Below are 11581 nucleotides of genomic sequence, written 5' to 3' on the forward strand. Positions count from 1 at the left end.
GGGGGGGGGTCCAGTATAGCGACCTCAGATGTTTCTTTGTTCTCTGAGTCTGTGATGTAACGATGATGTCATCGGTCGGAGCGCCGTCACTGTTGTTTTGTGACAAACGTCCACCGAGGCGGAAAAACTGGGTCAGGAGTTGCAGCTGGCGTCACCATGGCAACGGGATCAGTAGGGCACAGAGGAGGGAGCTGCCTGCTGCTGCTCAGGCATGCTGGGAAATGTAGTCAGCTCCTCTCTCTGTGATAATCAGTATTGATCAGTATTGATAATAACACTGACTTATTTCTGTCTGCTGCCTGTAAATGTGTTTTGTTCATGTTGTTAATAAAGTTTTCTTCCTCCCTCAGGTTCTCAGCAAGGATGTGGCAGTGAGCTGATCGTTACCATGGCGATATTCGGCGGCGGCCAGCCGTGCGGCGGTCAGGACAACTGCTCGGCTCACAGCGAGTCCAAAGATTACTGTTACTCTGCTCGTATCCGCAGCACGGTGCTGCAGGGGCTGCCGTTCGGAGGCGTCCCCACCGTGCTCGCCCTCGACTTCATGTGCTTCCTGGTGAGTCGCCGCTGCCGCTGCACACGCTCAGTTCATGACAAGTAGACACGGATCCTGGACTCTCACTGCACACGGTCTGGTTTCTGAGAGCTGGTCTGTGAGCAGCTCCTCAGTGCTCTGCTGCAGTGCATTGTGGGACAGTGAGCTTCAGTGTTGAATCAGGTCACAGATCTGGTTGGTGTAAAAACAGGGTGCATTGTGGGAGCTGCTGCTGTTGTGGTTTCCCTGCTGTGACGTTCACTGACTGTTGGAAAAATCAATACTGGCGGAAAGTCCACATCCACCCACATAATGATGCTCAGTGTGTTTCTGTCTGTGACCTTTGACCTCTGACGTACATCCCTTTCTACTCCCTCTGTCAGAATGTGTATTGAGAATTATTATGACCTATACAGTGGACTCATAGTGTCCCACAATGCATCTTGACAAGTACTGATATATATATCTACCATGATGCATTGCACTGAGTCACACTCAGCCCCTGTGTTTCTACTCTTCAACTAACAGGAAGTCCTCCTCTCTCTTCTTCAGGTGCTGCTCTTTGTCTTCTCTATTCTACGAAAGGTTGCGTGGGACTATGGCCGCCTGGCGCTGGTCACCGACGCTGACAGGTAAAGATTTAATCACACACAGTCATAACGAGGTGGGAGGAGCCTGTGGAGAACAAACAGCTGTCAGGTGGCTCTTCACATCATTACTGCTCCCTGAGGCCGGGGGGGCAGAAAGGTTTATTCCTTCTTCCTGTCTCCTGGTTGTGGAGAGATGCATGTTGGGTAGTTTGTGAAATTAGCATCATAAGTTAATTATTAGGTAAGATAAAGATGTCAGATGGTTTTGGCTTCTACAGTCTCAGTAGAGAGATTTGATGAAACTAATAAAGATAAGAAGGACTCGACCTGTGGAGGTGAAGAACCTCATCGTCTCCTGACATGTTATTGATATTTGACTTTTCCTGAAGGGAAACCATGGTAACCGGTTAGCAGGTTAGATTCACAGAGTACGTTATTGCGGTAACTGATTCAGAGTTAAAGTGATCTGATCAGGCCCTGATGATAAATACAGCTGCTGTGATGCAGGTTACCTGTTGTCGTGTTGTCCAGGTGTAGGACAGGTGTAGGACAGGTGTTGTCCATGTGTCGGACAGGTGTAGGACAGGTGTTGTCCAGGTGTAGGACAGGTGTAGGACAGGTGTTGTCCATGTGTCGGACAGGTGTAGGACAGGTGTTGTCCAGGTGTAGGACAGGTGTAGGACAGGTGTTGTCCAGGTGTAGGACAGGTGTAGGACAGGTGTTGTCCAGGTGTAGGAAAGGTGTTGTCCATGTGTCGGACAGGTGTTTGACAGGTGTTGGACAGGTGTTTGACAGGTGTTGGACACGTTTTTGAAAGGCGTTTGACAGGTGTTCGACAGGTGTTGGACAGGTGTTTGACAGATGTTCGGCAGGTGTTGGACAGGTGTTGGACACGTTTTTGAAAGGCGTTCGACAGGTGTTGGACATGTTTGACAGATGTTGGACAGGTGTTGGACAGGTTTTTGACAGGTGTTGGACAGGTTTTTGATAGGTGTTTGACAGATGTTGGACAGGTGTTGACAGGTGTTTGACAGGTGTTGCACAGGTTTTTGACAGGTGTTTGACAGATGTTGGACAGATGTTCGACAGGTGTTGACAAGTGTTTGACAGATGTTGGACAGGTGTTGACAGGTGTTGGACAGTTGTTGGACAGATGTTGGACAGGTTTTTGACAGGTGTTGACAGGTGTTTGACAGATGTTGGACAGGTGTTGACAGGTGTTGGACAGATGTTGGACAGATGTTGGACAGGTTTTTGACAGGTGTTGACAGGTGTTTGACAGATGTTGGACAGGTGTTGATAGTGGACACTCTGATGACACAGTGTGACTCATGAGAACAGCTGGACAGAGAGAGACAAACAGGAAGTGAAGCTGGTGAATCCTGAACAACGTCAGACTTTAACAGCTGAAGAAGAAATGCAGGTGTTTGATTGACGGACTCTTCTTCTTCTTGTGTCTGAACTTGTGTTGTTGTGGTCCTCAGTGACGTTTCTCTCTCACAGCAGCTTTTGTTGTCTTTCTGTTTCTCCTTAAGACTGAAGAAGCGTTTCAGCGACCTGGAGGAGCGGGAATAGTATGTTGCTGCTTCCTCCATGTTTGACCTGTCTGCTAACATCTTCCTCCTCCTCCTCCTCCTCCTCCTCCTCCTCTGGTGTCATTAACAGAGTTCCTGTCTCTGGTGCACTAACACTTCGACTTCTTCTTCATTTCAGTTTGTGTGTGTTTATGTATGGGGGGTCGTTTGTGCCACGACCACATGGATGTTTGTGTCTTACTGTTAAATCTTATCGTGAACATGAGATGAACAGACACATCCAGGCCTCCGTACCATGACTCCGCCTCCGTCTGTGTGACGGAGGTCTGAGGCAGATTAATGACACAACAGGACAGGAAGGAGCTGATCTTTGTGGCACCAATCACCCCCCATACCCCATGAAGACTGACCTGACTGTGTGTGTGTGTGTGTGTGTGTGTGTGTGTGTGCGCACCATATTTAAATGAAACAAAGGGTGTCTTTGGATCAGTGCTGGCTAATGTGATGCTAACAGGTGTGATGCTAACTCTGCTCCACACTTCTCTCCATGTTACTGTGAATTCAGCCGAAGGCGAGACAGAGATAACTATGAGCCGGTGAAAAGGTAACAGGCTGTTTGTGTGTAGCTCAGTGTGTCGTGACCCTGTGACGTGCTAGTTAGCTCGTTAGCTCGTTAGCTGACCCGACACAGTAGAGCTGAGCTTGGACTCGTGTGTCCAGATGAGTTAGTACCTGGGACAGGTGAGGTCGGCTCAGCACAAACACACAGTGACATCATCTCAACGAGGTCACAACACCAGACCAGCCTCACTACAAACACATAGTGACATGTAACATTCACAGACGACGTGTTTGTTTCCCGTCAGAATACTCATTATTAGAACACACACACACACACACACACACACACACTGATATTACATCAGATTCAGGGCTCAGTATTCTGCTCAAGGACACTTTGACATGTGGACAGGAAGAGCTGGGAATCGAACCGTCGACCTTCTGATGAGTGGATTTACACCGCTCCTGATATAAAACTGAATATTACACAGAAAAAATAAAAGTCTCATGACTTCCTAAGAAGGTTTGATCTATTTCTGATTAATTATCACTGGGGGAAAAGTTTCTACAGAGACATCAGAGCTGACTGTTCTACACAGGAGGATGACCATGGACTCTGACTGAAAGCTCAGGAGCTGGGTTGTTAGCTGCTCCTCACTTCTCTGAAAACGTTGAATTTCCAAGCAAATATTTTAATAAACTGACCACAGATTAAAAATATAAAGTGTTTCTGTCAGATCTGAAAACTGAATCAAAAACCTCCAGTGACGTTAAACCAGCGGCAGGTCGGACGTGACGTCAGCAGCGGTGGTTAAAGCTGAACACCTGGACTGAGGTGGGAACACGTCTGAGGTGCATCTGTGGACAGGAAGCTGTCGGTGTCCACTTCCTGTTAGGGTTGGAGGAACCAGAGGAACTAACCTCAGGGTCCAATCAGCTTTCAGATGTCAAATGTTAGAGCGGCTACATGCTAACAGCTAACGGTCAGCTGACTCCTCCCTGTCTGTCTCCACAGCGTTGCCTCGGCGATGCACTCGGAGACGCCCGACCGCTACGAACGCCTCACCTCCGTCTCCAGCTCCATCGACTTCGACCAGAGAGACAACGTAAGGACACCTTCACCCCTGCTCCTCCTCTTCCTCACTGTCTTCTTCAGAGGTTTTAGGGCTGTGAGGCGGTCCCGGGGGGGGTGAGCGACAGGTGAAGGGGGGTGTACAGTGAGAGCTGAGAGGGACAGGTGTGTACAGGTGTGTGTGTCAGATCTGGACTTCCTGCAGTGAGAGTGGAGCTCAGCCGGTTTCTGTGTCTGTTAATCTGTTGATGATAATCCAGATTAACACCGAGCGGCTCAGAGGAGGTCAACCTGAGACCACCGGTCCTCATCTGAAGCTCCACCCACTCACCTGAACACACCTGACCACACCCACAGGAAGCAGATTCTTCATGATATAGATAGAAAATCATTTTAGAAATGCAGATTTTTGTCTGAGACATGAAACAGTGACGAACAAGTAAAATCAAAGGATTAGAAATGAAAGAATTAGTGTCATGACATGAAAAACAAGTAAAGACTCAAACTTCACCTCCTGGCTGTTTGTTTTGTGTGTGTGTTTCTACCTGCAGGGCTTCTGCTCGTGGCTCACGGCCATCTTCAGAATAAAGTAAGTCTAAAACACATTAGCCACTCAAAACTTCAAGATGGCTGCCATTTCCAAGATGGCTGCCATTTCCAAGATGGCTGCCATTTCTGGCGAGGAAATGTTGTTTTTGCAATAAATTCACCCACAAGTTTCCATATGAGTGATCCAGGTGTAAAATCAAACAATTCAACAACATTTACTACACTGTAAAAAGTTACACCTGTGAAAGTGTTAAGTTTACCTACATTTTACAAATTAAAAGTCCTGCTGAATTAGAGCAATCACACAGAGAGGCCAGAAACCTGGTCAGCATAAACATCATTTTAATTATTTACAATAATTAATTGACATTAAGAAATGAAATGAATTTTGTCAAAAACAGGACACAACTGAAACATCATTGAAATCTGTCCAGTGGGTATCACTGTGTATGTCTGTAAATATGTTTCCTATGCTGGAAATGGCGGCCATCTTGGAAAATGGCAGTTTTTTGAAATTTCAAGTGGCTAATTATCTGCTGCAGTAAGACTGAACAGAATAGTCCGTTACAACAAAGATGGCGGTTGTGTGACACATGTCCTGCCCCTCCCTGTTTTTATAGATTTAAATAAGATGTTTGTACATGTTGCTACATAGCTAACGTTAGCATTAGCAGCTGTTTACTGACCAGTGTAGAAGAAACTAGAGTTCAACATGAAACTTTGTCCCCAGAGTTGGAAACAAACACCACTGTTCTTCTACTGAAGTCAGCATGCTAACCAGCTAGCCCTGGCTAATGTTGGCTAATAACAAAACTTCTCCTCCTCCTGCAGGGATGAGGAGATCAGGGAGAAATGTGGGGAGGATGCTGTCCACTACCTTTCCTTCCAGCGTCACATCATCGGGCTGCTGGTCGTCGTGGGCGTCCTCTCCGTCGGCATCGTCCTACCTGTCAACTTCTCTGGAGACCTGCTGGGTAAGAGCGACACAGCCACACCTGTCAGAGGTCAGGGTCCATCCACAGGAAGGTGATCAGATATCTGGAATGAAAACCAGGGACATTTCCAGTCTGAGCTTCAATGAATCATTAAAATATCCAACGCCTATGAAATCGGGGGAACGGTTCACAAGATCCACGGTTCGCTTCGTGTCACAGTTTTTGCATCATGGTTTTTGATTCGGTATACGTTGGTTTTAGGGAACGTCCATCCATCAGCAGTAAGAGCTACGTAGACTGTGTCGGACAGCTCTTTGACAAGTCCTCTTCGTGTCTCTTCATAAAGTTCGGGAATTACCGTGTTGCTGAAGTGTCGGCAGAAGGGACGTTATATTATATATTATATACTCGAGTACTTTAATTATATGCTGAAATCCTGCATCCTCCACCACGGCATAAGGCTCTTATCTTTCGCTATGAACCTTCCTACCCGACTCTCAGCTCTCTCCTCCTCCTCCTGTGTGATCACTGGGGTGACGTCTCCGTAGGTGAGCCAACACATTGGACGTGTTGCCGCTAGCATGAGCAACACTTGTTGCACAAAGTCGCAGTTTTATCCACCACTTTCTTACCGCATCATCGTAGGCAGCACTAAATCCAAAATGCTCCCACACAGCAGACCTTAACGGTGCCGCTGGCGCCTCCTCTCACTCTGGGCCTCCTTGCTCTTTTCCACTCGCCATTTCCACAACTGACCTGGCTGCTGCACTCGAACCTTAACCCCTCGCCTCCGTGCCAAATGCAAAAAAGATCTCACTGGGTTACTGGCGCAAGGCTGCACATGCCCCGAACCGAGACAGGCGAACCGAGCGGGACGGATTTTTTCCGTGAACCGTTCCATCCCTACTATAAAACAAAAAAGGGGACAGTCCCAGTTTTTGTTTTTGTGTTTTTGTTATTTCACTGCATGTTAATGAACTCCTAACCAATGAGTGAGCCAGCTAACCTTTTCTCTGCCTAGATACAACAAGAAAAAAGATAAATCTGATTGGATAACTCTATTTTGACGTGTTAGCTTCACTTCTGCAGGCAGCAGGCAGCGCCCTCTGTTGGCCAAAACAAATGCAACGCTCAAAGTCTGTTTGAATTTCACAGTTAAAGAACAAGGACATTTCCGGGGACAGCCACCAAAACAGGGACTGTCCCCAGAAATCAGGGACATCTGGTCACCGTGATCCAGAGCAGTAGTTCTCAAACCTCACCTGTGACCTCCTGACACTAAGACTAAGACCTGACTCCAGCAGGTGGACTGAGACCTGCAGACTCTGGACCCTGGTCTTGGTTTTTCTCTCACAGTGTTCTCACCTTGTGTCTCATTTAGTCAGAATTATCAGTAAACATGCTTTCCTCAGCCGAGGAGCCCCCGGACCTCCTTCTAAAGAAGGTAACAGCTGCTGGTCTGTCGGTGTGTGTGCTGTCTGATGGTAGAGCAGCGTCGTGTCCCTGTGTTTCAGTCCTGTAGTGACTCTGAATCGTGTAGAATCCACCTGACTTCTTCTTCTCCTGCAGTAAGAACACGGTGTAACGACTCGTCAGTCATAATAACGCTGCTGGTTACCTGCTGGCGGGTCACTTTGAATAAAAACTTTATATAAATATAAAACACCCTGAGGAACTGAAGCTTTTCTACATCAGCTCTGATCCCTGTGGTTGAACTTTTGTTTCCATGGAAACAGCCCCTATTTAGAAACAGAACGTCGTCACGTTTGAGCAACACGTCACAGATTTGAAGTGGGAGGAGTCTCATGTCCAGAGGTGTGATCTGTCACCACAACTGTTGCTGTAGGTTGAAGTTGGCGTAGCTCAAACTCCTTCTGCTGAGGAAGATCATGTGACCAAAAGCTCCAGAACAGCTACTAAATAGACTTAATGTTGAGGTCGTTTCATCAGCTACTGTTTCCAGATCAGGAAGGAATTTAGAGTCTCAGGTGAGAGCTGCACCTGAGACCAGTTCTACAGGTCCAGGACTGATGATGATGATGATGATGATGATGATGATGTTGATGTTGATGTTGATGTTGATGTTGATGTTGATGATGATGATGATGATGATGATGATGATGATGATGACGATGACGATGATGATGGTCTGACTTCTACTCTTGTTTATTCCAGAAAATAACGCCTACAGCTTTGGACGCACCACGATAGCCAATCTGAAGTCTGAGTGAGTCTATCAGGATCTCTGCTGGTGTCATAGCCTAGCTTAGCACAAAGACTGGAAGCAGGGGGAAACTGTTAGCCTAGCTTAGCACAAAGACTGGAAGCAGGGGGAAACTGTTAGCCTATCTTAGCACAAAGACTGGAAGCAGGGGGAAACTGTTAGCCTAGCTTAGCACAAAGACTGGAAGCAGGGGGAAACTGTTAGCCTAGCTTAACACAAAGACTGGAAGCAGTGGAATACTGTTAGCCTAGCTTAGCACAGAGACAGGAGGCAGGGGGAACTGTTAGCTTAGCTTAGCACAGAGCCAGGAATCATGGGGAAGTGTTAGCTTAGCACAGAGACAGGAGGCAGGGGGAAGTGTTAGCTTAGCTTAGCACAGAGACAGAAGGCAGGGGGAAGTGTTAGCTTAGCACAGAGACAGGAGGCAGGGGGAAGTGTTAGCCTAGCTGCAGGTGTGTAGCCTGGAGTTTATGTTTCCTTGGGTTTTGTCTTGCAGGACGAACCTGTTGTGGCTTCACACCTCGTTCGCCTTCATGTATCTGCTGCTGACCGTCTACAGCATGAGGAGACACACGTCCAAGATGCACTACAAGGAGGATGACCTGGTAGGACCACACACACACACACACACACACACACACACACACACACACACACACACACACACACACTGGTTTTCTGCGACTTGTGTGTTTAATCCCAGTTTTCTGTCTTGCAGGTGAAACGCACTTTATTCATTAACGGCATCTCCAAATATGCTGAGGAGAGTCAGATCAAACAGCATTTTGAGTAAGTTCACTGATCTTCCTCCTGATGATGATGATGATGATGATGATGATGATGAAGTCAGACCATAAACAGCAGAATGAAATGTTTAGCTCAATGTGCAGTCATTTAAAAAATGTATAAATATAAATGTACAGCACAGACATGAACAGACAGAAATGTCCTCAGACAGGATTGTTCACGTCGTAGATCCTGATCATTGTGATCTTTGATCTTTGACCTCCAGGATCTCACCTGTTTCCTCTCTCTCCTCAGACAGGCGTATGAGAACTGCACGGTACTGGAGGCTCGGATCTGCTACAACGTGGCCAAACTGATGTCTCTAAACGCTGAGAGGTGAGAGGGTCAGGGCCCAGTGCATGCTGGGATACACTGCTGATCACAGATCACAGCTGATGAAACAACTCTGCACTGTGTGTTTGTTCTACAGGAAGAAGACGGAGCGCAGTAAGAAGTTCTTCACTGACCTGATGGCGAAGGAACACGTTCCCACCATGATCAACCCCAAACCCTGCGGACACCTCTGCTGCTGCGCCATCACCGGCTGCGAGGAGGTGACGCCGCTCTCTGAGCTACAGCTGACACTTTAGGTTTCACAGTGTGTCCTGGTCTGATCAGCTGATCAGCAGCAGGTCACGCTGGTTCAGGTGAAGGCTGATCTTTAGATCATCAGACATGAAGATGAGTTTTAACGATTCTCATAGATATAAAAAGTGTTTCTCTACAGTCACACGTCAGTTTTCTTAAACGCTGTGTGGCGTTAACGTTACCGACTGATTCAAGTCGTCAAGCAACACTGTGCTACATGCTACGGTGCTTGTTAGCATGATATTCCCTCCTGTTATCACTAAATATATAACAGGCTTCACCTGCAGTGTCACACACCTGTGTCCAGGTGTTTTACTTCAGGATGAGGAAACGGTTATCAGTTTCACCTCCCTTGTGTTTGGGAACCAAAGTTTACAGGTTGTGTTCTCTAGCGTTCTCCAGAGCGGAGCCCTTCTTCATTCTGATTGGTTGCTGCTGAACTGTGTCATAGCTGATTGACATAAAGTTTTTCTGACTTCCTGTCACTGTGACGCTCTCTGGTTGTTCATGTGGCGCCACCAGCAGGGCACAGTTCTGATTACAGCTCACATGAACACACTCAACCTTAAACTCATCAGCTACAGGCTAATGTTAGCATCAGTGCTAACATGCTAGCGTGTTAGTAAACAGTGCGTTGTGTTTGTGGTGCAGGAGGAGGCGGTCAGCTACTACACCAAGAGAGAGGCCAAGCTGAAGGAGGAGTACAGGAAGGAGAAGGAGAAGGTCCACACCAAACCTCTGGGCATGGCCTTCGTCACCTTCCAGAACGAGGCCATGACCGCCATGTGAGCCCCGCCCTAACCCCGCCCCTATGTTAACCCCACCCCTCTGTCTCTGATCTGACAGAGGAGTTGTTTCTGTTGTTAATGATGTTTGGATTTAAATTTAGATTCTGACTTTGTCTCGTATCTCATCCTTTGACCCCGCCCCTCTCGGTGGCCCCGCCCCTCTCGGTGGCCCCACCCCCTCTGTCTACACAGTATTTTGAAGGACTTTAACGCCTGTCAGGTTCAGGGCTGTCACTGTCGTCAGGAGCCTCGTTCCTCTCAGTTCAGCGACGTTCTTCACGTTCACAACTGGAGCGTCTCGTATGCGCCCGACCCGCAGAACGTCCGCTGGTATGTCCGCGAGCTCCGCCCGCCTGAGACCCCACCACACACCAAACAAACAAACCCTCTCAGATTACCTGACATTGTGTTCCGGTTCCTTCCTGCAGGGAGCACCTGTCGCTGGGCGGGATCTCCTGGTGGATCCGCTGCTTCATCATCAACTGCATCCTCTTCATCCTGCTCTTCTTCCTCACCACGCCCGCCATCATCATCTCCACCATGGACAAGTTCAACGTCACCAAACCCGTCGAGTATCTCAACGTAAGAAACCACGAGCCTGTTCGTCACTGAGCAGGTCGTCAGGGGGACGAGAGTCGTTACTGACGTGATGAGCCTGTTTACTTAGCCCTTTGTTTGTTTGTTTACCTGTGTGTTTGTTTGTTTACCTGTCTCTTTGTTTGTTTATCTGTCTCTTTGTTTACCTGTTTGTGTGTTTACCCGTCTCTTTGTTTGTTTATCTGTTTGTTTGTTTGTTTACCTGTTTGTTTGTTTACCCGTCTCTTTGTTTGTTTATCGGTCTCTTTGTTTGTTTATCTGTTTGTTTGTTTACCTGTCTCTTTGTTTGTTTACCCGTCTCTTTGTTTGTTTACCTGTTTGTTTGTTTGTTTACCTGTCTGTTTGTTTGTTTACCTGTCTGTCTCTTTGTTTGTTTACCCGTCTCTTTGTTTGTTTACCTGTTTGTTTGTTTGTTTGTTTACCTGTCTGTTTGTTTGTTTACCTGTCTCTTTGTTTGTTTACCTGTTTGTCTGTTTGTTTGTTTACCTGTCTGTTTGTTTGTTTACCTGTCTGTCTCTTTGTTTGTTTACCTGTCTGTTTGTTTGTTTACCCGTCTCTTTGTTTGTTTATCGGTCTCTTTGTTTATCTGTTTGTTTGTTTTCTTGGACAGAATCCCATCGTCACTCAGTTCTTCCCCACTCTGCTGCTCTGGGCGTTCTCTGCTCTGCTTCCCACCATCGTCTACTACTCTGCGTTCTTCGAGGCTCACTGGACCAGGTAACTCTCCCTCCTCTTCATCGTCTTCATCACTGCTGCAGCCCTGAGCTGTTATTCACACTTCTCACCCTGTTCCCACCCTGTTCCCACCCTGTTCCCACCCT

General features: G+C 47.3%; 1 protein-coding gene across 4 annotated transcripts in view; it reads left to right on the forward strand.

Moving 5' to 3' along the window:
* The window catches only part of LOC111672894 (mechanosensitive cation channel TMEM63B-like), a 24625-nt gene that overhangs the window by 6297 nt on the left and 6747 nt on the right, over nucleotides 1–11581 (forward strand). For 2 of the 4 annotated variants that reach the window (XM_087169661.1, XM_087169662.1), the window contains exons 1-15: nucleotides 353–556; nucleotides 1088–1167; nucleotides 2661–2699; nucleotides 4237–4327; nucleotides 4845–4882; nucleotides 5674–5816; nucleotides 7953–8004; nucleotides 8498–8606; nucleotides 8720–8790; nucleotides 9043–9123; nucleotides 9218–9341; nucleotides 10027–10160; nucleotides 10356–10493; nucleotides 10592–10745; nucleotides 11371–11477. In XM_087169661.1, the coding sequence (XP_087025787.1) occupies nucleotides 389–556; nucleotides 1088–1167; nucleotides 2661–2699; nucleotides 4237–4327; nucleotides 4845–4882; nucleotides 5674–5816; nucleotides 7953–8004; nucleotides 8498–8606; nucleotides 8720–8790; nucleotides 9043–9123; nucleotides 9218–9341; nucleotides 10027–10160; nucleotides 10356–10493; nucleotides 10592–10745; nucleotides 11371–11477 (1529 nt within the window). In that variant the 5' untranslated portion in view covers nucleotides 353–388. Of the gene's footprint in view, nucleotides 1–350; nucleotides 557–1087; nucleotides 1168–2660; nucleotides 2700–4236; nucleotides 4328–4844; nucleotides 4883–5673; nucleotides 5817–7952; nucleotides 8005–8497; nucleotides 8607–8719; nucleotides 8791–9042; nucleotides 9124–9217; nucleotides 9342–10026; nucleotides 10161–10355; nucleotides 10494–10591; nucleotides 10746–11370; nucleotides 11478–11581 lie in introns of those variants that run through there. The other 2 variants (XM_023430473.2, XM_087169660.1) reach the window with 2 other exon arrangements.

The sequence above is a fragment of the Seriola lalandi genome, unplaced genomic scaffold, assembly GCF_002814215.2.
Source record: "Seriola lalandi dorsalis isolate HSWRI2012SDOR001 ecotype SW California unplaced genomic scaffold, Sedor1 jcf7180002054905, whole genome shotgun sequence".
In the NCBI taxonomy this organism is placed as follows: domain Eukaryota; kingdom Metazoa; phylum Chordata; class Actinopteri; order Carangiformes; family Carangidae; genus Seriola; species Seriola lalandi.